We start from the raw sequence: 27529 nt of genomic DNA, 5'->3' as shown, positions 1-27529 counted from the left end.
CAGACCCTGGCCCATGCACCTGCTCCCCCAATTCTAGCCCCCCTTTGACCCACACACCCTTTTTCCCCAGCTTCAATCCCCTGCACTCTGCTCCCCAAAACCCACCCTCTGCCTCCAGTGCAGCCTTGGGGAAAGCAGCTGGGCCAGCTCAGGGCTGTCACTGCCCATTCCCGGGTGGGGTGGGGGGCTGGCGTCTCAGCAAACTGCTTATGGCTGAAGAAAAAAAAAATTGAGCTTTTCAAGAATTCAAGTTAGTTTTATTTGAAAGTCTTAAAGGACCCTAGACACAGGTTCTAGCCCGGGAGCGGCCTTAGGGAGGTTCTGTCTTGACTGCCCGGCTCAGCGTTTCAGCCCCTGCTGGATGCGGGTGCCAGAACGCAGCAGCTGCAGTCACATCCATCCAGCAGGCCGTGAAGTTACGTTACTGCAGAATCCCATCAAGGGCTGCACGCAAGAGCACCTCTGGTTGCAGATGACAGAGGCGCAACTGCTCACCTCAGCCAACATCATCCCACGTGCAGGAAAAGCTGAGGACCAGGGTCCTTCATCTTGTAAGGAATACAGCGACCCAGGCAAGAGGCGTGGGGCCGTGCGTGCTTTCCCGTGTTCAAAGCGTCCCTCTGGAGGGCCCGTGTCACAGAGTCAGGGCGCACAGAGATGAGCACACACTCAGGTTTGCTGCTGACATGCCAGCCTCTCCTCATTCGGTCGATGTGGCCATAGGCGGGGCTGAGGGCCCCGGCAGACACCTGCACCCCACGTGGACTACCGGTTCCCCTTTCACTTCAACTCCCACCCCTTTAGGGTTCGGAGCCCCACCCCTGCTTAACCCCAAGCTTCCTGAGAGGCCCGGAACCGCCACCCGTGAGTTCTCCACCACCTCTGCTGTCCTCTCCTCCTCCTGAGACCTGCTCCCCAAGGAACTGCCAGGTCTTTGGGGAGGGGGTGCTGTCTGTCTGCGTGGCGAGAGCCTGGGAAAGGCATGCAGGCAGATGTGGTTGGAGCCCCCAACCCTCTGCATCTTGGGCTTCAGTGAGCCCTCAGCAGGGGCCCTGCACTCCCGGTCCCCTCTCACAGCCAGGTCACCACTCGGCATCTGCAGAGTCAACGAGGACTCTCCCAAAACCACGCACAGCCAGACGTTCCAAGGAGAAAGAGGATGTCAGGGACTAAAAGCAGGAGTGAAGGCCGGGCGTTCTTAGACCTCACACACATCGAGAACATGCCATGAACAACGGTATACCGACAGATTAGATAACATGGAAAAACTCCGAGAAACACACAAGCTAGCCACTGACTCAGGACAGAAACTCCGAACCATCTACAACACACACAAGAGATTGAATCCGCAGTCGGAACCCTCCCAAAGACCAAGACCAGACAGGCTCACTGGCAAATTCTACCAAAGTTTCTAACAAGAATTCGCACCAATCTCCCTCTTCAGAAAAATGGCAGAGGGAACACTTCCTAACCCAATCCATGAGGCCAATATTATCCTGATATCAAAATCAGAGGAAGACATTGTAAGAAAATGACTGGCCAGGTGCAGTGGCTCACGCCTGTAATCCTAGCACTTTGGAAGGCCAAGGCGGGTGGATCACAAGGTCAGAAGTTCAAGACCAGCCTGGCCAAGATGGTGAAATCCCATCTCTACTAAAAATATAAAAATTAGCTGGGTGTGGTGGCGGGCACCTGTAATCCCAGCTACTGAGGAGGCTGGGGCAGGGGATTCCTTGAACCCAGGAGGTGGAGGTTGCAGTGAGCCAAAATCACGCCACTGCACTCCAGAGAGGGTGACAGAGCAAGAGTCCATCTCAAAAAAAAAAAAAAAAAAAGAAAGAAAGAAAGAAAGAAAAAAGAAAAGAGAAAACGAGCAGCCAGTATCCCTTATAAATACAGGTGTAAAAACTGCACCAAAATACCAGCAGATCATATTCAGCGGCAGAGTAAATGGGTCATACACCACGGACCAAGTTGGATTTATTCCAGAAGCAGAAAGTGGCTGAATGTATGAAAATCAATCCACATAATACCTCACATTAATACAGAACACATGTTCATTTCAATAGGGGCCAGAAAAGCATCTGACAAAATCCAGTACCCTGTAACCATAAAAACGCTTAACAAATTAGGACTTGAAGGGCACTTCTTCAACTGCATAAACAGCATCCTTGAAAATCGAACAGCTCACATCACATCTGGTGGTGGAAGACTGAAAAGGTTCCCGTGATCAGGAACAACACACGGATGTGTGCTCTCACCACCTGCGTTCAAGAAAGTGCTGTAGGTCCAGCCACAGCAATCATGCAAGAAAAAGAAATAAAAGGCATTCAGATTGAAAGGAAGAAGTAAAAGTAGGCCAGGCGCGGTGGCTCACGCCTGTAATCTCAGCACTCTGGGAGGCTGAGGCGGGAGGAATGCTTGAGCCCAAGAGTCGGAGACCAGCCTGGGTAACATGGTGAAACCCTGTTCCTACAAAAAATATCTTTAAAAATTAGCCAGGCATGGTGGTGCATGCTTGTAGACCCAGCTACTCTGGAGGCTGAGCCAGGAGGATCACTTGAGCCCAGGAGATTGAGGCTGCAGTGAGCCGTGATCACACCCCTGCACTCCAGCCTGGCAATAGCGAGACCCTGTCTCAACACCACGACAAAATGGTCTGGGACAACTAGCTATTCACAGGCATGACATGGAACCTGTTCCCTTACACCAAACACAAATTTAAGTCAAAATGGATCAAAGACTTAAGGGTAAGCACTCAAACGGTAAATTCCTTAGAAGGAAATGCAGGTATAAATCTTCATGGCCTTGAATTAGTCAATGGCTTCATAAATATGACGTCAAAAGCATAAGCAACAAAACAGATGAATGGACTTCATCAATCTTTAAAACTTTCATTCATCAAAGGACACTATCAAGAAACTAAAGAACCCACAGGAGAAAATATTTGTCAACCACAGAAGTGATCAATACCTAGGGTTCAGAACACACAGGAACTTCTGCAACTCAACAAGACGACAACCCAATTTTAAAAATGGGCAAAGGATACAGATGCTCAAAAGGACGTACAAGTGCAAACGGTTACTGAGACCTGAGAAGGTGCCCACCGTCATCAGCCATCAGGAAATGCAAACCAAACCCACAATGAAATAGCATTTTTTTTTTTTTTTTTGAGGCAAGGTCTCATTGACACCCAGGCTGAATGCAGTGGCATGATCACGGCTCACTGCAGCCTTTACCTCCTGGGCTTAAGGGTTCCTCTCATCTCAACCTCCCGAGTACCTGGGATTACAGGAGTGCATCACCATGCCTGGTTATTTTTTAAAATTTGTAGAGATGAGGTCTCACTATTTTGCCCAGGCTGATCTCAGACTCCTGCGCTCAGGTGATCCTCCCGCCTCAGCCTTCCAAAGTGCTGGGCTTACAGGCATGTCCACTGTGCCCAGTGGAAATACCAGTTTCTATTCCATGGAATGGCTGGAATCTAAAGGGCAGATAATAACAAGTGGTGGCGAGGATGTGCAGAACCTGGAACCCTCGGGCGTTGCTGGTGGGAACGTGAACCGTACACGTGCTATGGAAAGTCTGGCGGTTTCTCAGAAAGTTAAACACAGGACCGCCATATGACCCAGCAATTCTACTCCTAAGTGTGCACCCAAGACAACCGAAAACGTATGTTTACACAAAAACTTGTATATCCGTGCCCAATGCAGCATTACTCACAACAGCCCTGAATGGAAACAGCCCGAAAATCCACCAAGATCAACCAAATGTTTATCCTGATCCATCCATACTCAGCCGTAATGAAGAGTAAGGTTCTGACACATGGCACCATGCAGGCGCATCCTGAAAACATGATGCCAAGAGAAGGAGCCAGTCTTAAAGACAGCATAGCGATCCCACACCTGCACGGTGCCCAGAGCAGGCCAGTCCAGGGACAGAAAGCCTGTAGTGGGTGCCAGGGTCTGGGGCAAGGGGAACAGGGAGTGATTGCTAATGCATGGGGTTTCCCTTTGGGATAAAAAAACCGTTCTGGAACTGGACAGTAATGATGGCTTCACATGATTGTGAATACACCAAAAGCCAATGAGGTATACGCTTTAAAGCAGTGGAAATGGTGACTTATCTCCAAACAAACATAAAACTACTCACAAAAAAGTTGTCTGCAAACTTACCTCCAGGCTCTGGCCTGCTCCTCCTTGCAAGGGGAGGGGGAAATGGGAGGACCCCATGACCGGGTCCTGGCCAGGCCCTCGGCCAGGGAGGCCCACCTTACACTCCTGGTCCTTGAGGAACCGGCGGTTTTAAGCGGAGCCCGACCTCCAGCCCCAGAGCCATCTCTGCCCATCTTCACAGAGGTGGGTTGTTGGGGTTGAAGCTACTGCTTTTTGGGCAAAGCTACCACGTGCCTGGGAGTTGTGGCCTGTCCTCTGAGCCTCTGGGCCCCCAAGAAACTCCTCTGTTGCATTGAAGCCACGGGGCACAGGAGATGTGGCCCTGTCCAGCTCCAAAGGGAGGTCTGCCTTCAAGGACCTGTGTTCTGATGGCCTGGGGGGTGTGAGGAGCTGCCAGCCCAGGTGGGAGCCTGGTAGGTGAGACCTCCCTGACCTTCTGGCTTCATCCTTCTCATCACTGGAGTTTGCACAGCATGGCAGACCGATGGCCTTGTGCAGCTCGCTTCTCCAAACCAACAGCCTTCCCCTACCAAGGACTCACCACGTTCCCAGGCTCCCTGCTGAGCCCCTGACACGCTTCACCTGTGGAGTATCTCCCACATCACAGCTCCCTGCTGAGCCCCTGACACGCTTCACCTGTGGAGTATCTCCCACAACACAGGCTCCCTGCTGAGCCCCTGACACGCTTCACCTGTGGAGTATCTCCCACAACACAGGCTCCCTGCTGAGCCCCTTATACGCTTCACCTGTGGAGTATCTCCCACATCACAGGCGGGTATTGTCCTCTGTGGGACAGGTTCTGACCTTGGCTCAAGGCCAGCCTGTAAGACAGCTGGATCTCAGCCAGCTCTGCCCAGCTTCTACACTGTGGTTCCAATTCCTCCAATTCCCTGCCACCTGTGGTCCTGGAGCTTGGGATAGGGAAAGCTCTAGAAGCCTGGAGGGCATTCTGTGGGAAGGCTATCGAGTTGAGAGGCAGGGGGTACTGAGCCTCCCAAGGGTCCTACTGGCGGGGGGCGCATCCTGGATATCTGGCTCTGTGTGCATTATCTGGGGTGGGGGGACCCTTTGACTCAGGAGGTCAGTGGAATGAGGCAGCAGCCACCTGGGGCCACCAGCTGGGTGCCACGTTTTTCTTTCCCGTGAGTACCCTCGGAGTACTGCTGGTTCACCTGCAGTCAGCAGCTCCCTGCCTGGATCCCCAGAGTGCTCGGAGTCCGTCCCCCATGACTGCCTGGGGCAAGGCCCCCGCCATCGCCAGCACTGGCTGTGTCCATCCCCTGCCTGAGGACCCCCATTTTTCCAAGGACCATGAGACAGTCTCACCTGTGCTTCAGTGGGCCTGGGGGTCAGCATGACAGGTCCCCAGAGTTATGCCTGAGCCCTGGACTCACAGGCAGTGATGTAGGGCCTCGGATTCCCTGCCCCCCCAACCCAGGCAGCATGCCGCAGGACCATGGCTGCGCTCAGCTGGTGTTACCCAGAGCCCTGCCAGGGCCTGCTTGTGCCAGCGACATTCAGAGGTTTTAGGGGGACAGCTCTGGAGGCTCCCACCATGGCCCTGTTCTCCCTCCCATCCAGACAGGACTCCCCGGGGGTGCTGGGAGGCAGATCCTTGCCACAGATGCTAGGTGGGCAGACACCCTCCCCTCTAACCACTGACGCCTCGTTCCTGGGCCCAGACCAGTGCTGGACTCCACCACCCCACACCTCATTTATCAGGAGGGTACTGGGGATCCACCGCTGGGCAAGACGCTTCACGCGTATCCCCACCTTTAACCCCCAAACCTGCTAGAGCAGGTGTTCACGCTCCCGGTGAGGAAACGGGTTCCAGGCAGACACACTGCGGCTCTCAGCTTACCAGGTGCTGTCCTGGACTCTCCCACCAGACAGGTAGACAGGTCTGGACCCCATGCGTGGCTGTCCCAGGGGCTCACCTGGCCAGGCCTCCCCTGCCTCCAGCGCTGACACACCTCCTAACTTGACCTAGAAGTAGACAGGGTCCACGCAACCTCAAAGCCGCCTCACCCACTGTCAACTCCACCCCTCGCCAAGGGCTCTCTGGGGACGCTCTCCCCGCACTGACTCGAGTTCCAAGGCCCTTCTTGTCTGCGGCAGGTGGAAAGGGGTGCCACGAGCCATCTCCATCCACCATCCGCTGCCCCTTTTGGTGACAAGGGCAGAAATCCCTCTGCCATGGTGAAGGAAGCCTCGGTCCAAGGGTCGGTCCTCAGGAAACGCTAGATCCCCGACAGGCCCACGGGCCCAGGGCTGAGTGAGGCTGGTCCCCAAACACTGACACCCTGCTCGTCTGGTTCTGGCCAGAGCTGACCATGGCAGCCACAACGCTCCTAGTTCCGACCTCCCTCCCTGCCGTGACTCCAGGCACAACCCCAAGGTGCCTGCATCTGCACTCCCAGCCCCCCTTGTCCTGCAATGGGTCTACTTATGGAAATTTCTAGAATAGAGTCTGCTCCATCAAGGAAGAGCAGCTACACAACCCGGGCCTTTCCCGGAGCCTCCGTGCCTGCAGCCCGTCCTTCACAGTGGCTGTAGCCCCTCAACGGCTCCTGGGCCCAGGCTCGCACTGCTCCTCAGGAACCCAAGGACAGCACCGTCTCAGAGGGGCACGGAGGGGCACCCAGAGACACGGCCCCCCTGGATTCTTGTCCCAAGCTGTGAAATCATGATCACCAGCTCCTTCTTGTAACGGTCAGGTGAATGGTAAGAGCGTTCCGGGGACTTCTTCGTGCTCTGTGGCAGATTCCAGCGTCCTCAGGGAGCCTGGAGTCTGGAGGCCAAACATCACGCCAAGGGCTGGGCGCTGCTTGGGAGGCACCCAGGGGCTGGGGCCAGGCTGCAGTGGGGGGTCCCCTTTGCCCCCACCCCTCAGCTGGCACCTCTAGCCCACACCAAGAGGAGCGGAAGTGGCCAGACAGGGCCAGCCCCAGGGCTGCTTTCCCACAGCGGAGACCGTTTTGAGGCTGTGTCTCTGGGACAGGGAGGCAGGGACAGAGGATGGTGATCAGCTCTCAGAGCCTGTGAGGATGGTGCCACCCCCGATCCTAGCTCCTCCAGGTGCAGAGCCTGGCACCCAATGCCTCAGGCACCAGTGCCGTCCTGTCTGGCCCCTGGCCCCAAAGCCCAGACTGCCCCCGTGTGCTGCCCCCACCCTCGGCCGCCTCCAGGCTGAGACACGTCTCTCTGCTCCCTCTTCGCAGAGCAGGATGGAGGATGGGCAGGTCCGGGGTCAGGGGTCATGGCTGGCAGTGGGCAGGTGCCAGAGCCCAGGTACCCCAGCTGGGACCCCTCCGCGTCAGGGCAGAGGTAACTCAGTACGGCTGTCGCTGCTTTGCAAATGAATCCTGATTTTGCGAATAAATTTTATGGTAAAGAGATCAATAAAAATAAACAAGTAAAATAAAAAATGAACCCCGAGAAGAAAAGGAAAAGAGAGCCAAGTTCTATGTACCGCCAGCGGCGGGCGGCGCAGAGGCTGGAGGCGTCGTGCAGGCGCAGCTGGGGCCCACGTGGCCCTGGTGCTCCGAATCCCTCCGTGGGCTCCAGGAGAGCTGGACCACGCACTCTCGGGATCCGGCACTTGGCCCCGTAGAGATCTGTCCTCTGAGGCACCACGACCACAGCTGACCAGCCGATGATGGGGCGAAGGGGGGACGTGGTCACCTCTGCCTCAGCTGGAGCTGGGCTGCGCTGCAGCGTCCCCATGAGGTGGCACGGTCAGCCTGTCTGTGGGGACTGGGCGCGCTACCTGCGACTGAGTCGAGGTTCCTCTAAGTCCCTAGAACACCCCCAGGGGTGGTCACTGTCCCGAGGCCAGAATGGGGTGGCCAGTGGCCTCTGAATCTTCATGGCACCCAGTTCCACTCTACTGCCAGTCCTTGTCCTACTGCTCCTGAGAGCCTGGCCTTGGGGCTGTCCGGGGGTCCAGGCTGTGGTCCTCTGGGGGCTGGCCCTCACCTGCGGACTCTCCAGAGTCTCCTCTGGGGCATGCCTTTGGCCTCTGCGCCTTCAGGCTCCTGGTGAGGACACTGAGAAAGCGACAGTATCAGAAGCTAGCGTCTGCCTGAAACCCCCTCACTCCTCAGGCGGGGTCTGGGAACTGGACCCTCAGGGCTGGTGAGAGCCCAGGTCAGAGGGCTGGGGAGACCACGCCGCTCACAATGTAAATCTCACAGTCAAGCTGGCTGGTCCCCAACTCTGGGAGAGCTTGGGGGTCCCTGCCACCTGCTCCCTCAGTTCTCAAAGCAGCCTAGCAAGGCCTGGGAACAGCCCCTGGCTTCGAGGGAAAGTGAGCACAAAGGAAGGACCGCGCTTCGGTCACTAATTGTGGTGGAGGGCAGGTCGAATTCCAGGCCTGGTGCCTCCTGGGATCTTCGCCCAGAGAGTCGGGGTGCCCTCTCAGTGTGGAGGCTCAGATGCCGGGCCTGGAATCCAAACAGCTGACTCAGTTCTGCTCTGCCCCTTATTAGTGCTCAGCACCCCGGCTTCCTCATCTGTGCAGTGGGGTCACAGTACCCGTCTCACAGCAAGGCTGCCGTCAGGATCAAATCATCTGCGATGGTTTTTAGACAAAGCCTTGTACTGCTAGCTGTGACCCTGCCAGGCAGTCTCACTCTATTCTATAAGAACCAGTGGGACAAGAATGAGATGAGGAAGCGGAGGCTTAAGGAGTACAAACACGGTGGCTGGGTCACACGTGACTGCAAGGCCACGCCTTTTCTGCAGAGCCCTCGTCCTGGTGCCTCACAGGCTATGGGGAGTGAGGACGGCTGGGGCTGGCCCTGTTGGGAGGTGGGGCTTGGACCACATGGGCCACCGTCCCAGGGCTTCGGGGTGGAGGCAGTGGTGTTTCTGGAGAGTTCCCACGTGAACAGAAGTCCACCCCACTCCACCCTCCCCGCTCTTTGAAGACTTCCCGTGTCCCCTGCCTGGCCTGGCCCTGCACTGCCTGTCCTGAGCCACAACACTGCAACAGGGAGAGGGGGGCCACCAGAAACAGCCTCACGTGGGTGTCCATGAGATGCCTCCTTCGTGCCCCAGCCTCCTCAGGCGCTCACCTCGGTGTGGGGGGTCCAGGGTGTCCCAGGGCCTTGCGGATGTGCTCTCGGGAACAGAAGTCAGCCTGGAGGAGAGAGAAGTGCTGCTGGGCCCTGAGCTGGCCTCTGGACCAGTGCCCCACTAGGAGCTGCTGGTGGCAAGGCCTCCATCCCCCACAGAAGCCCCCAGGACACACAGGTCACCGCCAGATTTCCCGGCTCAGGAGCAGCGGCCCCACCGGCAAGCGTGTGACAGGGCTGCCTGAACTGTGAGTCTAAGCCCTGCAGTGGCGGTTCTCAAACCCACCCGCGCAGTCTTCTGAAGGGCCTAAGGAGCCACGAGTGCACGGGTTGAGCGAGGGGGCCCTGGGTCTCCTCGGTCCTCACTGGTCTACAGCCTGCACCTCCCTGCAGGCTCCGTGTAAGCCGGCTTCCCTGCTAACACTCGCTTCCCTGGGACTCAGCTCAGCTGGTCTGCCCTCTCCCCAACTAGATCAGCGGTAACCCCTGTCCCATCTCCAGAATCACCAGGATAAAAGAGGGCTGTGATGAGGGCAGATCCTAGCAGGGAGGGACACCGCAGTGTCTGAGTGGGAACCCAGGGCGGGGGTGGGGCTGGCCTTAGGAAGCCCCCTTGATCCCAGCTCAGATAGGCTTAGATTAGCTTCAGGGCCACACAACTCATGGAAAGCAATGGCTAATCCCCCAACCTGCTCCTGCTTCCGTTCATGGGGGAAGAGGGGCAGCAGTGGGCAGGGCCAGCACCTTTCACCTTCCCCCGGAGCAGCCGAGCCTGGATCTGGCACCAGGAGCACTGCAGCGCCTGTGACCATGGGGACACCAAGATGGCCGGGGACAGAGCCAGGGAGAGGACAGACCAACACTAACCCCGTCTGTGCTCTCCCTGGACCTTCTGGAAGAGTCAGGAGGGGAATCTGTTGAGAGGTGAGTGGGCTCAGGAAGGAAACAGATGCAGAGACGGAGCGGGCTCTGCAGGACAGGACCCTCAGCCCACACCCAGCAGTGACAGACTACGGGGTCCTGGTGCAGACGGCTGCGTAGCCCGCCTGGCTGCGGCTTTCCTTCCTCTGGAGGGTGGACCCAGGACTTGGCAGGCTCTTCGCTGGCACTAGGCACACGATCCTTGCTCTGTTTCTAGATGCTCAAGGTACTCAAAAACCAGGCGTCCCCTTCCCTGCCAGGATGGGCCACTGTCCTACTCTGGGGCTCACTGAGGCAGAAAGGGAGCTCCAGGAGCCGTGGCGTCTGCAGCAGCACGACGCGGAGTTCCTGGTGCTGCAGGCTTGGGGGAGAGTGTTCCCGGTTCCCTCTCGGAAGACCACACGGCTGAGTTGGAACGGAGAAAGAAAGGCCTCTTTCCTGGGGGCTGAGGACACAGCTCGCAAGCTTGAGAGTCCACACACCTATGCCCCAAACACAGCCCTGCAAGGCTGCGGAGCCCACTCTCAGATGCCACCCCTGGGCACAGCGCCCAGGGGCCGAGGGCCATTGCGGTGTGTGGGCTGCTGCTGCCCCCTGGAGGCCACGCTGCGTGCCAGCAGCCGGAAGGCCCCAGCCCTACGAGGCAGTGGTGGCCTGGGCGTTTTCCACTGGCTGCGGGGCCAGTGGTGCAGGGAGATGGGGAAGCAGCAGAGGTCAGGGAGGCCCCGGGGCTGGGCTGCTGGAAGCAGCGCAGCTTGTGCAGACTCGCGTCCCCAGCTCCCCCCGACGGCCTTCACAGCACGCAGAGCGGCCACCTGAAAAGGCCAATCAGCGGGTGCCCTGCTGCCAGCTCACCACCATCCAAGTCCCCGCGGGTGCGTCCGAAACCCCGGCGCACCCCAGGACGCTCACAGGCACCACCCCCGCCACTCTGAACTTCACTGCCCTGGCTCCAGCCACACTTTCCTGCTGAATTAGCTTTTTTTGAGATAAGGTCTTGCTCCGTGACCCAGGCTGGAGTGCAGTGGTGCGATCAGGACTCACTGCAGCCTCCACCTCCTGGGTTCAGGTGATCTTCCCACCTCAGCCTAGCTGAGACCACAGGCGCACACCACCACACTCAGCTAATTTGTTTTTAAAATGTTTTGGAGAGACCGGGCCTCACTATGTTTACCCAGGCTGCCCTCAAACTCCTGGGCTCAAGTGATCCTCCCACCTCTGCCATGTGTTGGAATTACCAGCTTGAGCCACCTATCTCTTGAGCGCCTCAAACTCCTCCGTGCCCAGGGCTCCCCTTCCCTTCCTCCAGAGGGTCTCTTCCCAAGGTTGACTATTCTGGAACCCCTACTCTGTAGACTTCTCTGGGACAGGCATCCGCCTGTGTCGTGTGGTCCCTGGTCCTATCAAGGCTGGCTGTGGGCCTCTCATTCCAGCTGTCTCTCCCCAGCCTGCAGGCTGAGTCCTTTCCCAGCTGAGCTGACTGCTTCAGCAGAGTTCTCACCCTCCCTGTGGGACCCAATACCACTTTCGGTGCCGGGTTCTAGTGCAGGCATCCCCGGTCCCAGCGTCTCTGGGACCTGCACAGCTTCCTGAGCACTGTCCCTACAGCTTTTCTGCAGGAGCCTCCTGGCTCGAGTTCAGCTGCTCCCTCTGGGACCTGAGGGGCTGGTTGAGAACTGGCAGGACACCACACCACTAGGATGACATCACTGATTCTTCGGGCTGGCCTGTATCTGGGTGCAGGTGGCTCAGAGAGGCTGGGAGGTTGAGTGTGTGGGTGAGTGCATGGGGCGCAGGGCCTGGGGACGAACTCCCGGGAGTTCTGCACCCTCCAGTCCACTGTCCCGACTGTGGGGCCCAGTGCAGGCCAACCAGGCTCTCCAGCCTCACGTCACTGCACTCTGACCCCAGCTGGGCTGCTGAGGAGCCCTGAATGGCAGGTGCTGCCTCCCGCACCCCCCGGGCCCACCCACCTGGCGCACAGGCTCTGGGATCCGGAACTTGCAGCAGCAGCAGGTCAGGCGCACGGCTGCCTCCAGGCTCATCTTGTGGCCCACGGAGACGTACAGGGGCCTGGTGCTGCGGTCGTGGCTCTTCAGGGCCTGTGACAAGGAAGGTAAGGGCACCCCTGTGGGCTGGGCCGTGGGGACCTGGGTCAGGACAGCCTCAGTGGCTGGAGCTCGGACAAAATGTCCTGGGGCAGGAGGGAAGATGAAGGGGGCGTTACTTTCAGGGGCCAGGGCCTGCCCATCCTCAGGGAGCCTTCCTGCTGCTTGTCCCCAGGACAGGGTGGGCTCCACATACCTCAGGGCTCAGTCTGAGGCAAGAGGATGGACAGATGGGCGGGTGGGGGCTGATGTGTGAGCACTGGCTGATGTGTGAGCACAGGTGTGTCTGCATGCAAAGGATCCCCTACCCTGGACTTTGCGGGGCTTAGGGCCCTGGCCACTTACCATTCCCAGGACAGTCCCAGAGCCTCCCAGCAGAGGGAACGAGTCTCCTCCAGCCTGCAGGAGTCGGATCTGGAAAATAGGGGGAAAAATGGGGAAAAACCCCTCTCTTCTTGGTGAAGGGGTGAAGAAAAGTCTCTTGATTTTGAAAACACAAACAGTCACTGCGCCAGAAAAGGGAAGGGGACTGATCCCGGATATGAGCCACAGCCCAGGCAAAGCCATGTGCTGAGGCGACACGGATCCCGCAGGCGGTGATGTGGTCTCGCCCCTGCTCTGAGGGGGCTGCCCACGAGACCCTGTCCAACCCTGACAATGGGGCTTACAGCAAGGGCAGTGATCTGCCCAGAGCCACTGCGCACTGAGCAGCGCTGACCCCGCTTCCTTCCTGCGGCTGTCTCCCACTGTGGACACATCTGACTCAAGCCAACAGGCTGGGATTTCCAGAGGCGCAGACTGGCTCAGAGGCAGTCTGAGGTCCCATCGACTCAACAGACTGTTATTAAGCAACTGCTCCGTGCAGGTACCTGAGAGTTAGGAGGAACGAGACGCAGTCTCTGCTCTCAGAATCTGCCATCCAGTGGGCTGTCACTGGCTGCCTCCACGGGACTCACTCCCAGTACCAACGTGGGGCCCAAGAGGAGGAAGATGCAGGAGAAGGTGGGGTAGGAGGGAGTGTGGGCAGCAGCTCCGGGCAGGCCTTGGTGGAAGTGGGGCCCGGAGGCTGGGGTACCTGAGTACCCAGGCGAGGAGACAGGCTGGGGCCAGGTGGGATGGGGAAAACACCATGTGTGCCTGGGACAGCCTGGAAGCCCCTCCAGTCCCCAGTGGATGGAGGACTTAGCCTTACTTGGTGTGTCACAGTGGCTCAGAGGCGTGGGGGACCAGAGAGGCAGGCACACCAGGAGGCAGGAGAGGAGCTCAGAGCAGCCTTGGCTGAGACACGCAAGGCAGAGCCCAGAGGAAGGCGGGTCTTCCTTATTCCAGGCTATGAGCCAGGGGTAAGGAGGGCAGCATCACAGGCAAGGGCTAGTTCAGAAGCGCCCTTGTGCCCAGGCCACCGCAGCACCCCGAGCTGCTGGGCATAGCCTGCAGCAGCCCCTCCCTGTCCCAGCGCAGCACGGGCTGTGGCAGGCCCTCCTCACCTTCTCCTTGTGCAGGGCGTCGTTCTCCAGCCCGTCCACCTGCAGAAGTTTCTTGGCCACCCCAACGCAAGGCAGGTCTGTAAGGACCCCAAGGTGGCAGGCCATCCCAAAGCCTGCCAGGGAGAAAGGAGGGTGGGGTTGGGGAGGTGGGGCTGGGGCCTGGCGCAGGGATTCAGGACAAGCCAGAATCTCACCAAAAGCTTCCCTAAGTGACCAAAGGTCTGTGGACAGGCAGACAGCTGGGGAAACCACACCTACGCCCCAAGCTGACCTGGGCTAAGGCTCCCTGTGCCTGATTTCCTGGGTGTGAGGCTGGGGAGGAAGCCTCCTGCCCTGACACAGTCAGCGCCAGGGCCGGCACCTTGCTAGTGTGCTGGGACGCCGCAGCCTGGCTCTGCAGCCATCTCCTGCGCCTCCCAGCCTCCTCTTCCCTCGATGGTTTCCTGCTAGTGCCGCCACAGGCATCAGGATCGGTGCATATCCCCCCACGTGCGAGGGCAGCAGCCAGGACCCAATCGCACCTGCTGGCCAGGACGTCCAGCGCCACCCTCCCGGGTCCCTCTCTGGGTGTTGCTGGCTGTGCCACTCACAGGTCTGTATGCGAGGGCAAAAGAGCCCATCTCCCTCAGCTGTGCTCCCTGGGCCAGGGGTCCCCGGCATAGGCGGGGGCCCGGGTGCACCTGTCTAGCGGTGGACAAGGGCTGACAGGCAGATGCAGGGTAGGTGGCCGGCAGGGAAGGCCACTCTGAGAACCCCCTCCTTCTTGTGCAGGACAGCCTGCAGCAGGCCCCCCACCCCATCACTTCTCCCCGTGCAGCACAGCCTGCAGCAGCCCCGCTCCTCCCTGGAGCAAGGGGCCCAGGCCCTGGGACATCCTGCGGTGATCAGCTGAGAACGGGGTAGTGGCACCTGGAGATGAGCCAGCGAAGGGCAGGGCACTGTAGGAAACGCAGGGGCCAGCCGGCAGTCCTTTCCCGGGGGGAGGGCACTGCGAGTCCCCACTGCGCCCAGAAAGGAGCTGTTGGAGGCGGGTGGCGGCAGAGGCCGAGGGGCCAGCGTTTTGTGTGGGAGATGACAAGAGGTGCCCTCTCCCCGACAGTGCCCTCCCTGGACTGCTTTCGAGAGCAGAATTACCTTGATGGTGGAGCACCCCATTTCCATCCACGAGAAGGACCTACGGAGTCGGAGGGAGTCACGGTCAGCCGAGCTGCCCCTCAGGCAAGGGCCATCCCCGAGGCAGGAAGGGGACACTGTCTCCGGAGTTCGGCTTTCTAGGAATCCTCATTCCTCTCTTCCAGGAAGCTCATGAGTCTCTCCCTGCCATGGCCAGTGGTGGCAACCTGCAGCCACCTTCCCTTCCCCAGGGAGGAAGGGCCTTTCTCTTGTCCTAGGGATGAGACACCTGCCTGGGGCATGAGGTCCGGCTCCTTCTCTCGCAGCTGCTGCACAAGCTCCAGCAGGAAGGGCACCTCTCGGAAGGCCAGGAAGCCCGACACGTAGGGGGCTGTGAGGCTGACCATGCGGCTCTCCTCATACACCACCTGCCACCAGGCATGCAGCTCAGCAGGCAGCGCGGCCCTCAGCCACCCGCCCCACCCCTACTCCCTCCATCCTGTCCCTGCTCTTCATCCTTCCCTCTCCCCAACCTCACCTTGATGGCTCCCCTTCCCTGCCTCACCTACGAGACATTTAGAAGAAGGAACTAGAAGATGTACCCTGCGAATTGGTGGTGGGCAGGTATCCCTGTGACCTGGTCCATAGGAGCAGGCACTAGGGACCTGGTCCGTAAGGTGGAGGCCACCAGAACCTGGTCCGTATGAAACCCCTCCCACTCGCCCCCAGACCCGGTCGATTGGAGGAGCCCCTCCACCCCCAGGACCTGGTCCATGTGAGGAGCCCGCACCCCAGAATTGCAGTGCATTCTCTCCACCCTCAAACCTGGTCTGTAGAGGAGCCCCCGGGACCTGTTCTGTAGGAAGAGCTCCAACAACCTGGTGTGTAGGAAGATTCCCTGGGATCTGGCCTGTAGAAGGATTCCCTGGGACCTGGTGTGTAGGAAGATTCCCTGGGACCTGGTCTACAGGAGGATTCCCCGGGATCTGGTCTATAGGACAAGCCCCCGGGACCTGGTCAATAGGAGGATTCCCTGGGATCTGGTCTGTAGGAGGATTCTCTGGGACCTGGTCTGTAGGAAGATTCCCTGGGATCTGGTCCATAAGAGCCCCCCAGGATCTGGTCTCCAACAGATGCAAGGCTAAGATTGCTGGCTGCATCACCCCTGCCTGCCCCTTGCTCTCCTAGTGTCTCTTTGTGTACTGAAGCTGACACCCCACCCCACCCCTTGATGGGGCTGCTGGAGGCTTAAAGAAGACAGTGCGGCCAGAAGCGGTGGCTCACGCCTGTAATCCCAGCACTTTGGGAGGCCCAGGTGGGTGGGTCACTTGAGACCCGGAGTTTGAGACCAGCCTGGCCAACATGACGAAACCCTGCCTCCACCAAAAGATACAAAAATTAGCCGGGCGTGGCAGTACGTGCCTGTAGTCCCAGCTACTCGGGAGGCTGAGGCAGGAGAATTGCTTGATCCTGGGAGGCAGAGGCTACAGCTTAGAACACAGCACAGCGGGTCCGAGTCTCCTAACCTTGTGCTTTCCCTAGTCACACTGGCCTTATGTGGAGACACGTTTCTCACTATGCCCATGTTCTCCAGAGCTGTCCACCTCCCTAGTGTCCTTACTGACTCCCCAAACTTGGTGACAGCTTTCAAATCACAACTTCCATTCCTCCCTGTGACTCCATCAATAATTAAACATACTGAAGAAAACTGAGTACTCTGTATTAGCATAGAGGTTTGGGGCTCATTCTCTCAGCATTTTTACTAATGACTCAATAGGGAAACTGATCAAATCTGCCCATGACCCTAAGTGGGGAGGGTCCATTCTGATAATAGATTTTGGATTCACGGTGAACACAGCAGGGTGGATCCTGACATCCCCACACAGCAATGGGACTTTGCACAGTGACATACGTGGAATTCAAATGTGGCCTGAGTTCCCACAGGAGGAGGGTGGCTGCTGATGTCTGAATCTCTCCCATAATGTCATAATTCAGGTCACATTATGGGATGATTATGATTTGTAGTCAGTATGATAATGACATGCGGCTGTGTAGGAGAATGTCACTCTCAGGACATGCCTGCTGATGTCTTCAGAGCTGAGCAGTCACAATCGCTGGGACATACGGTAAACACACACATAGACACAGAGAGAGAGAGAGAGAGAAAGAGAGAGGAGAGAGAAAGAGAGAGAGAGAGAGAGAACACCAGAGCTGCAGCAGGTGAACGTAAGTAGAAGGAATACAGGTGGCCAATGTAACTTTTTTCAATTTTTTGGCATGTCTGTACATTTTCAAGTTAAAAATCTGGGAAGACAAAAATCACTGAGTAGTATGTGGGCAGGCCTGGATGGCCAGCAATCTCAACATACACCAGTGACCCGGCGCCCCCTCAAAAGCTCCGCTGCTTTCAGCTGCACCGACTGAAACGGCGCGGGTGAGTGTTAGGTCTAGGGACTTGGGTAGACCGCATGAGTTCCTGCATTTCATTCTGAGTGCCACGGGTAAAGAAGGACCCTGATAATGGAGGGCATGACCAGAGGGCCGTTGGCCAGTGAAGAAGCTGGATGCCATCGCAGCCTCTTGAGACGGAGCAGGGAAGGGGCGCGCAGCTGTTTCCAGCAGCGGGAGGGCTGACGAGCAGGTGGGGAAGATCTGTTCTGTTTTGCTACCTGAAGGCAGAAACGATCACTGGGAGTCGCAGACAAGCAGGGGTCAGCTCCCTGCGGGGAGGCACGCACTAGCCACCACTCAGCGTCCAGCACGGATGGGCTCCGCTGAGAGGCCACCGTGAGTCAGGGATGCTAAGGAGAACGTTCTTCATGGTGGCAAAGGTGGGCCAGGGGTTCTCCAACCCAGCTACGCTTCAGAATCACAGGGAAGCTTATTTTGAAAAGCAGATTCCCAGGCCATACTCTGGAATAGTTTTTCCCCCAGTAAGTGGGGTAGGGCTCTGGAAGCTATTTTTCTAGAAGCTTTACTGAAAACTTATATACCATAAAGTTCACTTGTTTAAACATATAATGCAATGGTTTGGGGATTTACAGAGCCTTCCATTATCACTATAATCTAATTTCAGAACATTTTCCTTAACCCCAAAATAAACCTCATACCCGTCAGCAGTCACTTCCCATCCATCCCACCCCAAGTCCAAGGCAGCCACGGGTCTACTTTGTCTTTGAGAACATGCCCATGGAATCTGTTTTTCAACACACTTCCGGTGATTCTCCTCCTGCGGGTTCGTGCTCAGGCATTCAGGAATCAGCGGACCAGACTCTTCCAAGACCCTTTTGTAGTCCAAGCTTTCATAGCCGGGACAACCAATGCCAACGAAGTAGCAGGCGCTTTGCCTGGTGCTGGGGTTATAAAGGAAATGCGGTATAGCCCTTCCCTAGAGAACTTCCAGCCAAGGGAAAAACAGAATCGTAAACAACTAACTTTAATACAGTGCGAGAAGTGCTGTAACAGCACATGCATTAAAAAGAGGCCCAGGATGCAGATGAAAGGTTGGTAACGCGCAGCCAGGAAAAGCTGGAGGGGAGGGAACGCTGAGCGTTTCAAGTGTTGCTCATCACAACTCAGTGAGCTGCATATCAATACCACTATCGTCCTCAAGTTAGAGACACGGAGACAGAGGCCGAGAGGGCACAGCGGGAGGCGGCCGAGCTGGGCGTGAGCATGAGCGGTCTCGCTCCTCGGACTGTGCTCCCACCCAATGCCAGCCTACAAAATGGCCAGGAGACCTCTTAGGGTAGGGATTGCGAATATCCCAATCTTAGCACACAGTAGGCACTCAATACATTTTTGCTCCATTTAGCCTGAAAGTGGCCTCCCAAGTAAAGCACAAAGCTATGGAAGCAGGAAGGTGTGTGTCATCTTTGGGAGCCGGAAGCAGGAAGATGTGCTTCCGGAGCCCACCGTCCATTCACGCACGTGTCTATTTAAGGAAGAGTCCGGCGTCTTCGGCATGCTGCCCGTGGTGGGCAAAACAACACAGTTTTTACCCTCACGGAGTTTACATTCCAGCAGGGAAGACAGCTAGGCCAATTCCATTCCAGTGAGATAAAGAGGAAGCAGAAGGTTGCTATGGTCTAAACGTTTGTGTCTTCCCCAAATTCAAGTGTGGAAATTATAACCCACGAGGCGACGGTATTAGGAGCTGAGGCCTCTTGGGAGGTGAGTGGATCACCCTGCGAGAATGCAGTTAAGAAGCTGGCCGTGTGCAACCTAGAAGAGCACTGACACCAGACCGTGACTGCGCGGGCACCCCGATCGTGAGCTTCCAGCCTCCACAACTGCGAGAAATAAATTCCTGCTGTGGGTAAGCCACCTAGTCCAAGGTGTTCTATCACAGCAGTCCACGCGGACTAAGACACAGTGCTGAGGGGCAACGCCTGGTCTTGTGGGATGAGCGGGGGCTTAGCAGAGGAAGTAATGTCTAAACTGAGCCCTTCTGAGTAGGAGTTAGCCAGATGGAAACCCCTCCAGGAGAGGAAACATTACTGCAAAGGTCAGGTAGCCAAATACAGCATGGCACACGTCTGAAGGATTCAATGTGGGTTGTAAGGGGTGGGAAGTACTGAGAATGGTGGTGAGAGCTGAGCCTATAGAATCTTATTAAATTAAGCAGGGGACAGTTCATAAAGTGCCTTTAAGCCATGGCAATGACAGTGAACTTTATTCAGCATGAGGTCATAGGAAAAGCACTTAAATGTTTTTAAGAGGACTTGTGGGCTCACGCCTGGAATCCCAGCAGCTGGGGAAGCCAAGGTGGGAGGATCCCTTAAGCCCAGGAGCTGAAGACAAGCCTGGGCAACACAGTGAGACCCTGTCTCTACAAAAAATAAAAAAAGCCAAGTGTGGTGGCTCACACCTGTGGTCCTAGTTACAGGAGGCTAAGGTAGGAGATCACTTGAGTCCAGGAGGTTAAGATCAGATCTTGGCAGTGAGCCAAGATCATGCCACTGCAGAAAAGGGAGGGAGGGAAGGAGAGAGGGACTTGTTGCTTTTGAGGAAAATACTTGCTTTTTAGGAAAATAGGTCTGCTGGCAGGATGGAAAAGAAACCACTGAGGAGGAGCGCTTGAGGCAGGCACCCATGAAAATGCTGCTCGGGAACCCACAGGAGTGACGGTGGCACAGCCAGGCAGGGAGCAGAAGGCAGACAAGGGGATAGATTCCAGCGACATTTAAGAGGCAGAAAGAAAGGGAGCTAAGTGTGCCACTGGACGTGAGAGGAAAGTAGGGGCCCAGGAGGACACAGATTTCCAGCTTGGGCAAGGTGTGTGCAGGTCACTGAGATGAGAACGCAAGACAACAATCAGACTTGGAGGTAAAGCTCATGCGCTGATCGTTAAGTCACAGAATTCCCTTAGTTTTTTGCCTTTTTTCTCCCTTCCAAGACTCCCCAGACCACTAATGACACCCTACAAAACGAGACGCCGGGTTCTAGGCCTGGACTGCTCCCTGCCCCGGAGGCCCCACGCCCGATGCCATCAAGGGACCCGCCTCGAGCTCAGCGTCCTCCCGGGTTACCTCGAGCTCAGGGTAGCTGAGCACCACCAGAGAGGCACAAGCACGGACACTGTCCCCTTTCACGAAGGACACGTCAACGCCCCCGACCCTCCGCAGCCCCGAGAAGGCGGGGTCCCGCTGCCACGCCTCAGTGTCCCGGTCTACGACGCGAGCCTTCAGCCGAGCTTGCTCCCTAGGAGGACAGAAGCGTCAAACCCAGCCGGGGCGACACCCCAGACTCTGCCTTCTCCGCCGGCGCGGCCAAGCGCCTCTGCCGGGTCTTCTCCAGCTTCCAGGGAGGGCAAGGGAGCAAGGGATACACGTGCGAGGCCACACTCCCCGGGAGACCGGCGGGCGGAGAACACGGCACGCGCAGGCCCAACAAGCGTGGCCGGAAGAACCGCGCCCACCCCGCGGACTACAACTCCCGAGACCCCTCCGCTCCCGCGCCGGAAGCTGGGCTGCGCCCGGGAGGCTCCGGCGGCGGCCACGGCTCCGACTCCGCAGCCTGAAGACTACGAGCTCGGAGGGTCTGCGGAGAGCCGCGCGGCCTCAGCGCCCGCCTCCTGCGCGTCGCCCGCAGCATTACCGTTTCCACAGAGACAGCGTTTCCTCCGACAGCCATCCATCTGCCTCCTGGGCCATGGCTCCGTCCCGGGCGCCCCTTCCTCACGTCACTTCCGGAGGCGGCTCGCGCACGCGCTACTCGCCCTCGTTGCCATGGAGACGCCGGCGCTTTCCCGCGTCGCACGCCCAGCCGGGGGCTTCAGGAGAAGCTCGCGGCCGCTCGGCGGGAGCCGCTGCGTGACTGGACGCGCACGCACACGGCTCCGAGTTGCCCGGCGGCCCAGCGCGCGTTGTCGGCTTGGACCCGAGCGGCCGGCTGCCCGGTTTTCAGCAGACAGCTGGGGCCAGGTGAGTGACCGCGCGAGGACCCGGGAGCCCCGAGACGCCTGTCCCGCCGCTGCAGTCCCCGCCGCGAGCGCTGCGCTCTGCGCGGCCGAGGGCCGCTCGCCCTGCCGGTCCCCCCCCTCCACCGGGTCGGCGTCCGCCCTTGGCGGATCCCGAAGGGACTCGCCAGGCCCAGGCCATCCCGGCGGCTGCCTCGCTCACCGAGCGCCTGTCGCTGACGACCCCCCGGCGGCAGCTCGGGGGCGCCCCCCGGCTTTTGAGGGCCGGTCTCGTGTGCTTCAGTTCCTCGCGGCCTCGCGGGCGGGTCTCGTGGCGGGGAGCGGGGCTGCGGCCTCGCACTGGGTTTCGTCCGGGCTGGACTTCGCCGGGCCGAAGGCCTCCCCTCCCGGACCGAGTACGGGCGGCCGCGGGGGAGCCGCTTCTCCCCTCGTGCTCTCGGCCAGTGCCGGCCCAGTGCGCTCGCCGTGCAGGGGCTGTGCGAATACCGAGGGGGAATGCGGTTTATTTGTGGGGCGCCCACTGCACGCCGGTGGTTGGGAGAGGCCTTAACGGGAGGCGGTACCGGGGAGACCTGAAGGGTGAGCGGGGGGCGTGGCAGGGCGCGGAGCCGCTTTCGCGGGGAGTCCCGGGCTGGGAGGGCGGTCAGCGTGTTCGGAGCACTGAAAGGCGGCCAGGGAAGCTGAAGTGCCGCGAGTGGCCTTGCGTTCTCCTGGGAGGACTCAGAAGGGCGCGTGTCTGTGTGCTGCGTGTGCATCGCTGATGGGCTTAGTGAGCTCCACCCGACTCCTTGTCAGCTACGCCCCTGCTGTTTCCAGTGTCGTCATTTTAGGCAGGGCACGGGGGCGCCACTCTGAGGCTGGGCCGTCAGCTTTTAAGCCTCAGATCAGCTAGAGGGGGTGGCACGAAACTCCGCCGTGGACTCGCGGGCCTGCTGCCGTTCTGTGCAGAGGAAGTTTCCTGTCTCGCATGCGGAAGCACAGCCTGTTTTCTGTCTGAACGTGCCACCTCCCGGACACCTGTATACACACACACACACACACACACACACACACATATATATATAACATGTATGTTAGAGTCTGGATATAAATGTCAAGGGTGTTAGGTTTTGAAAGGGAAGGTAAGGTTTAATGATGCAGCGGGAGAGTGCGAGGGCGGCTCTGCAGCAACACAGATATCTTGCAAAAACCTCTGGAGGTGGGCAACCAGCTTAGTGCCAGAGCCCGCCGGCGATTACCTGCTGGGGTACTCATAGGCCCGGGCGGGAGGGGTCTGGGCAGACTGGCTTGCTGTCCCGGAAGATGTGGATAACGTGTTCCCAGGATGAGGTGGTTCCAGCGGAATGTGGCGTTCCTTGCACTTTGTCCCAGCAGAATGTAAGAGGCAGGCTGTTTCTCATGGCCCGAACCGCCGTGGGATGTTTGACTTTTACCAAAGTCTGCAACACGGCAGGGGGCTTACCAAATGCAGTTTAGACTAACAGGGGAAGATACAGAAGACGAAATGAAACTCTAGACTTTGAGGCTCCGGAAAGGCTACAGACAGCTTTGGTAACTGACAAGGCTTTGAAAGCAGGGCCAGTTTTCAACGAATGAGCGTCGCCCACTGCACCCCGTGCACTGTGCTCCGCTGCTGACCGACGCCGGCTTCTTTCCCATCCGAGTACTGCCAGGTGTCTATCTCACAGACGAGGAAACTGAAGCTTAGGTCAAGCCGCTTGCCTACAGCCATAGAGCTGGCAAATGGGAGAGCCAGGACTCACAGGCGGGTCTGGGCTGTGTCGGCTTTGTTGGGTTCCAGAGTGGCCAGGGCGAAGGAGCCCTTGGATTTGGTAATTAGGAGTCACTGCTGGGTCCGTGGGGATGCGGCAGAGCTCGTGGGTTCTGAGGAAGCAGCTGTCCCCTGCCTTGAGGTTCTGTTGCACTTCAGGGCACAGGTGGTGGTGATCGTGAAGGAATACTGGGGAAGGCAGGACCCTTTAGTAAGCTTAGGTGTGAGGGGAAGCGCAGCAGAGCTGAAGGTGTTTTTTATGGGTTGTGGAGCAGCCTGGTGGAGCACGGGCTGGGCCAGGGCCCCTCCTCCTCTCTAACATCCCCCTGCTTTGGACCCAGCTTGCTTTCCCACACACCCCCACCTCCTCAAAAGGGCAATCCCCAGCATATCCTGCAGAGAGGGTGATTAGGTGTCCGTTTTGACCAAATTCGCTCTCTTGGGGAAAATGCACTTTCCTGGTGGTGGTTTTTCCAGCTGGAAACAGGAGTCGTAATGGCTGAGCTTAGTTAATGAACGTGATGGGATCCGAATAGTGCTGTAATGTAATATCAATGCTAATCATGGCTCGGATTGTTACTCAGCTCGAGGCTCAGGTTTTCTCCCGCCACCTCCCCAGTTGTGCAGCCTCATTAGGCCACACTGAATGTATCAAATCAGAGATGTTTTCCTTCAGCACTCTAGTGCAGCACTGGCTGCACCCGGAGCCCCTCCTCCAACCTCTAACACTCGCCTGTATGCCCGGGCCCCGGTTGTGCTTATGTGCACGGCTAGACTTGGGCAGCTACACCTACTTGGCCCTTTGAGCCGACATTTTCTTCCCAATAATTATGTAGCACTGGAACTTTGTTTCTAAATTGGAATTGCCTGAACATATAGGAATGACTGAAATAGCTCATGGGCCAGCTCAGGTAACAAATGATAGTCTTGTAACCATTAATGAAAGGCAAATAATTTTCACACACATAAGGTCCTTATTTGACTTTTTTGAGACAGGTCTGTCTCTGTCGCCCAGGCTAGAGTGCAGTGGTGCAATCACAGCTCACTGCAGCCTCAAGCTCCCAGGCTCAAGCAGCCCTCACACCACAGCCACCCAAGTAGCTGGGATTACAGGTGTGCACACTCGACTGATTTTTTCACGGTGAGGTCTTGAAGAAAAGGAGATAATGAGCAGTTATGGAGATTTTCAGTTAAGTCACCACCAAGGTAAGGCTGAAGGCACGAACTCTGCAGCCCTGAGCTGTCTGGGGAAACGGTGTGAGGATGGATAGGGTTGGAGGGGGAAGGTCAGGGTTGGTGAGGAGGCATCCACAGCTGAAACAGGAACTGCAGGGGGAGGCGAGGCTGGCACAGGGCAGACAGGGCAAGTTTTCCTGTGTGGGCCAGCACGCCTCTTCTAGCTGTGGTTCCAGACCACAGGTTTCTCACCCGGAAGAGCCCTTCCTTTTTGGAAGAGAAAATGCAATTTCACCCCTAAAGTGGCACTTTGGGCACTCAAGTGTGATTGGGCTCCTGGAAGGCTCACTGTGTGTTTCTCACCCCACAAGTGGACTCGCTGATGGGCTTAGTTAGCTCCACCTCAACTCCTTGTCAGCTACACCCCTGCTGTTTCCAGTGTCGTCATTTTAGGCAGGGCACAGGGGCGCCACTCTGAGGCTGGGCCGTCAGCTTTTAAGTCTCAGATCAGCTAGAGGGGGTGGCACGAAACTCCACCGTGGACTCGCAGGCCTGCTGCCGTTCTGTGCAGAGAAAGTTTCCTGTCTCGCATGCGGAAGCACAGCCTGTTTTCTGTCTGAACGTGCCACCTCCCGGACACCTGCAAGGGCCTTTCCACAAACCACAGAAACGATTCCCAAAAGCCTAGTTGATGTCTGTGTGCCTTAAGTAGAAGCTCTGCCTCAAAGAGAAGGGTTCTTTAGCAGCAAAAACTCCAATTTATTAAGACAGGTATAACAAGTAAAATAAAATTCACTTTTGCCTGTGCTAGGCCATATATTTCTATACAAACAAGATAATGCAAGATACTGACAGATAAGGCTTTGAGCACAGCATACAAAATGAAATAATTAAAAACCCTTCATAAAAGTGGGAAAAATTCCCAGGCCAAAGGGAATAGCAAAGGCCTTCACAGAAGGACTGACCCCCCGGCTCCCGGCTGCTGAGGTGTGGCACGTGAGAATCCACGGGCGTGAGCTGCCACCTGATGGCCAGCTCAGAGGTAGCAGAGGAGCTCCAGATGCAAGCTGAAGACTTCCACAAGCCCGCCCCCGGCCCCACACCCATCGCTGGGCAGTGGGAATGCAGATCTCTGTGGCAAGCAGCTCTGCATAGTCCAGGAGAAACGATCATAGATGACCGTGTGGAACTGGCCACGCCCGCAGTTGGGGTCACTCCTTCCGTCATCGACACCGTGATGGTGACATCACCGGAGAACGGAGCACAGCTCCTTCCGGGCCTCCTGCACGTGCTGCCCAAGTTGTGCGTGGCTGAGTCCCGGACAAGCATTTTGTATTTTTGTAGCTGTCACTCCTTGGGCCCAATTTCAAGTTGATTGAGTCGTCACCTCGTTTAGAATGTATATTAAGGATCCTGCATCTAACTTGTCAACAGCTGTGCTGAGCTGCCTAGGAAGAGAAATTAGTCCAGAGAGGTGTTAAGTGTCAAAGTAGATTTTAGAAAGAAAAACAATGCTTGAGTGGGAAAGGCGGCACAAGATCCCAGCTCGGGGCCCGTTTTCTTTTCCCTCCCTTGCAAATGTAGCTGGTTTTGTACACTCTGAGTCTTAGTTTTTATGCCTTGGCTGAGAACCCAGAAAGGACTAGATACTCACATACTCGAGAGCACACGGAGACTGCATGTTTATTTGGCATAATGCTAGATAAAAACTCCCCACGGAACTGCCAGAACTGGGCCTGGGACCCAGGTTTACAGTCTTCTGGTTTCTCTCATAATTTTAAAATATTAGGATCAGAAGAATCTTTGGCCATTAACCCACCCCTTTCATTTTACGCATGAGGAAACTGAGGCCCTGATGGTGTCACTGGTCCAAGCCCGGTGCTTTTCACAATGAGGCTTTTGGCTCTTGCCTTCTGAAATCTGACAGTGACTCATTGTGAGGGTATGGGTCAGATCTTGTTAGTTTCGTCTTAAGGCACTCACAAAATGCCCTGATTTTTCTTGCATTTGTGAGAAGACCAAAAATAGTCTGGTACTTTTTCACATCATCCCAGAAGTATATATACAGTACTCAGAATTTAAGGGCATGGAAGAAAGAAGAAAATGAGATTCTCTTCTGTTAGCACAGATTTAGGTAAAAAAGGGATGTGGGCAGTGCCAGAGGCAAGGGGGCTGCAGACATGGGTCATTGCTGCGTGTGGCCAAGTGGCTCGCCTCCTGGGATGTAAACAGTGGTTTATTTCCAAGTTCATCTGATCTTCATTGTCACCTCCTAATGAACAGTACTCATGATGAGAAAGTTTTAGAATATATATACGCATGGTTCAGAAACAGCTTGGCGTTCAGAAAACTGTCAGCTCACGTAGCACGCCTTGGTCTTGAATTTCCTGCTGTGCTGCCAGCTTTCCTTCTGAATGCAAAGGCACCAGTCAGTGATGAAGTCCATGCTGGGGGCGAGGGGAGAGGAGCCTTCTCTCCCAAGTCTTATTCAAAGACAGCTGAGGAGATGATTCTATCTCATTTGTCGATCCTGTTTCAGGACAGCAGCTGTTTTCCACACTGAGACACAACTGGCAAGCAGTATCTCTTCCGGGAACTGAGATTCCATTTCAGGAAGAATTTCACTTTCTTTAGTTTCCATGTAACTTACCAGAGTGTCTCTCAGGCTGAAAAATCAAAGAATAAGAGCATTGAAAACAGTGTCCTCAGCACAGTGGCTCACGTGTGTAATACCAGCACTGTAGGAGGCTGAGACGGATGGATCACTGGAGCTCAGGAGTTGGAGAACAGCCTGGGAAACATGGTGAAACCCTGTCTCTAGCAAAAATACAAAAATTAGGTGGGCATGGTGGTGTATGCCTGTAGTCCCAGCTACTCAGGAGGGTGAGGTGGAAGGATCACTGGGGGCCAGGAGGTGGAGGCTACAGTGAGCCAAGATTGCATGACGGCACTCCGGCCTGGGTAACAGCGAGACTCAAGTCTCAAGAGAACCAGAAATCCTGACCAGTTTAAGGTCAATCAACTGAGTTCCTGACCTGGGACTACCATCTAGCCTGGGTGACAGTGAGATCCTGTTTCAAAAAACAAAAACAAAAACAAAAACAAAAAACCACACATTTACCAGTCTCCCATATAACAGAAGGGACAAATCAGTCCCCTTATGTCACTTTTTCCAGTTGTCAGCAGAACCAAAATGTTAAGACCAGAAATCCTAGGCCAGGCACAGTGGCTCACACTGTAATCCCAGCACTTTGGGAGGCCGAGGCGGGCGAAGCACTT

General features: G+C 56.7%; 2 protein-coding genes and 1 long non-coding RNA gene across 8 annotated transcripts in view; 1 reads left to right on the top strand and 2 right to left on the bottom strand.

Annotated features, from left to right (window-relative positions):
- Positions 1-194: 194 nt before the first annotated feature.
- Positions 195-21070, bottom strand: ENDOV (endonuclease V). Of its 4 annotated transcripts, XM_039477055.2 has the most exons (10): positions 20982-21070; positions 20414-20585; positions 15176-15310; positions 14904-14943; positions 13770-13882; positions 12628-12696; positions 12148-12276; positions 9254-9318; positions 8154-8212; positions 195-7944 (listed from the first exon to the last, which is right to left on the bottom strand). In XM_039477055.2, the coding sequence occupies exons 1-10, from the start codon at positions 21035-21037 to the stop codon at positions 7856-7858; spliced, it is 927 nt and encodes a 308-aa protein (XP_039332989.1). In that variant the 5' UTR covers positions 21038-21070; the 3' UTR covers positions 195-7855. The 4 variants fall into 4 exon arrangements, with proteins under 4 accessions (XP_039332989.1, XP_010340624.2, XP_074245141.1 ...); XM_010342322.3 differs by having other exon boundaries at positions 200-8224; XM_074389040.1 differs by lacking the exon at positions 195-7944 and having other exon boundaries at positions 8142-8620.
- Positions 21041-27529, top strand: part of LOC141581914 (uncharacterized) — a 24865-nt gene continuing 18376 nt past the window's right edge. For both annotated transcript variants that reach the window (XR_012514737.1, XR_012514736.1), the window contains exon 1: positions 21041-21307. This is a non-coding gene — a long non-coding RNA (uncharacterized LOC141581914). The remainder of the gene's footprint in view (positions 21308-27529) is intronic.
- The window catches only part of RNF213 (ring finger protein 213), a 119828-nt gene continuing 118207 nt past the window's right edge, over positions 25909-27529 (bottom strand). For both annotated transcript variants that reach the window (XM_039477053.2, XM_039477054.2), the window contains one exon: positions 25909-26916. In XM_039477053.2, coding sequence (XP_039332987.2) covers positions 26763-26916 — 154 coding nt within the window. In that variant the 3' untranslated portion in view covers positions 25909-26762. The remainder of the gene's footprint in view (positions 26917-27529) is intronic.

The sequence above is a fragment of the Saimiri boliviensis genome, chromosome 17 (assembly GCF_048565385.1).
Source record: "Saimiri boliviensis isolate mSaiBol1 chromosome 17, mSaiBol1.pri, whole genome shotgun sequence".
In the NCBI taxonomy this organism is placed as follows: Eukaryota; Metazoa; Chordata; class Mammalia; order Primates; family Cebidae; genus Saimiri; species Saimiri boliviensis.
This window is presented reverse-complemented; position numbering and strand designations above follow the sequence as displayed.

Bases quoted from the DNA above. Each gene is read 5' to 3' on its own strand.
- ENDOV (XM_039477055.2), bottom strand. From the start codon at position 21,037: ATGGCCCAGGAGGCAGATGGATGGCTGTCGGAGGAAACGCTGTCTCTG. The intron at 12,277-12,627 runs GTAAGTGGCCAG...TCCTTGTCACAG, and splicing joins CTGGGACTGTCCTGGGAATG to GCCCTGAAGAGCCACGACCG. The intron at 7,945-8,153 runs GTGAGGGCCAGC...ACTCAGTCGCAG, and splicing joins AGACTCTGGAGAGTCCGCAG to GTAGCGCGCCCAGTCCCCAC.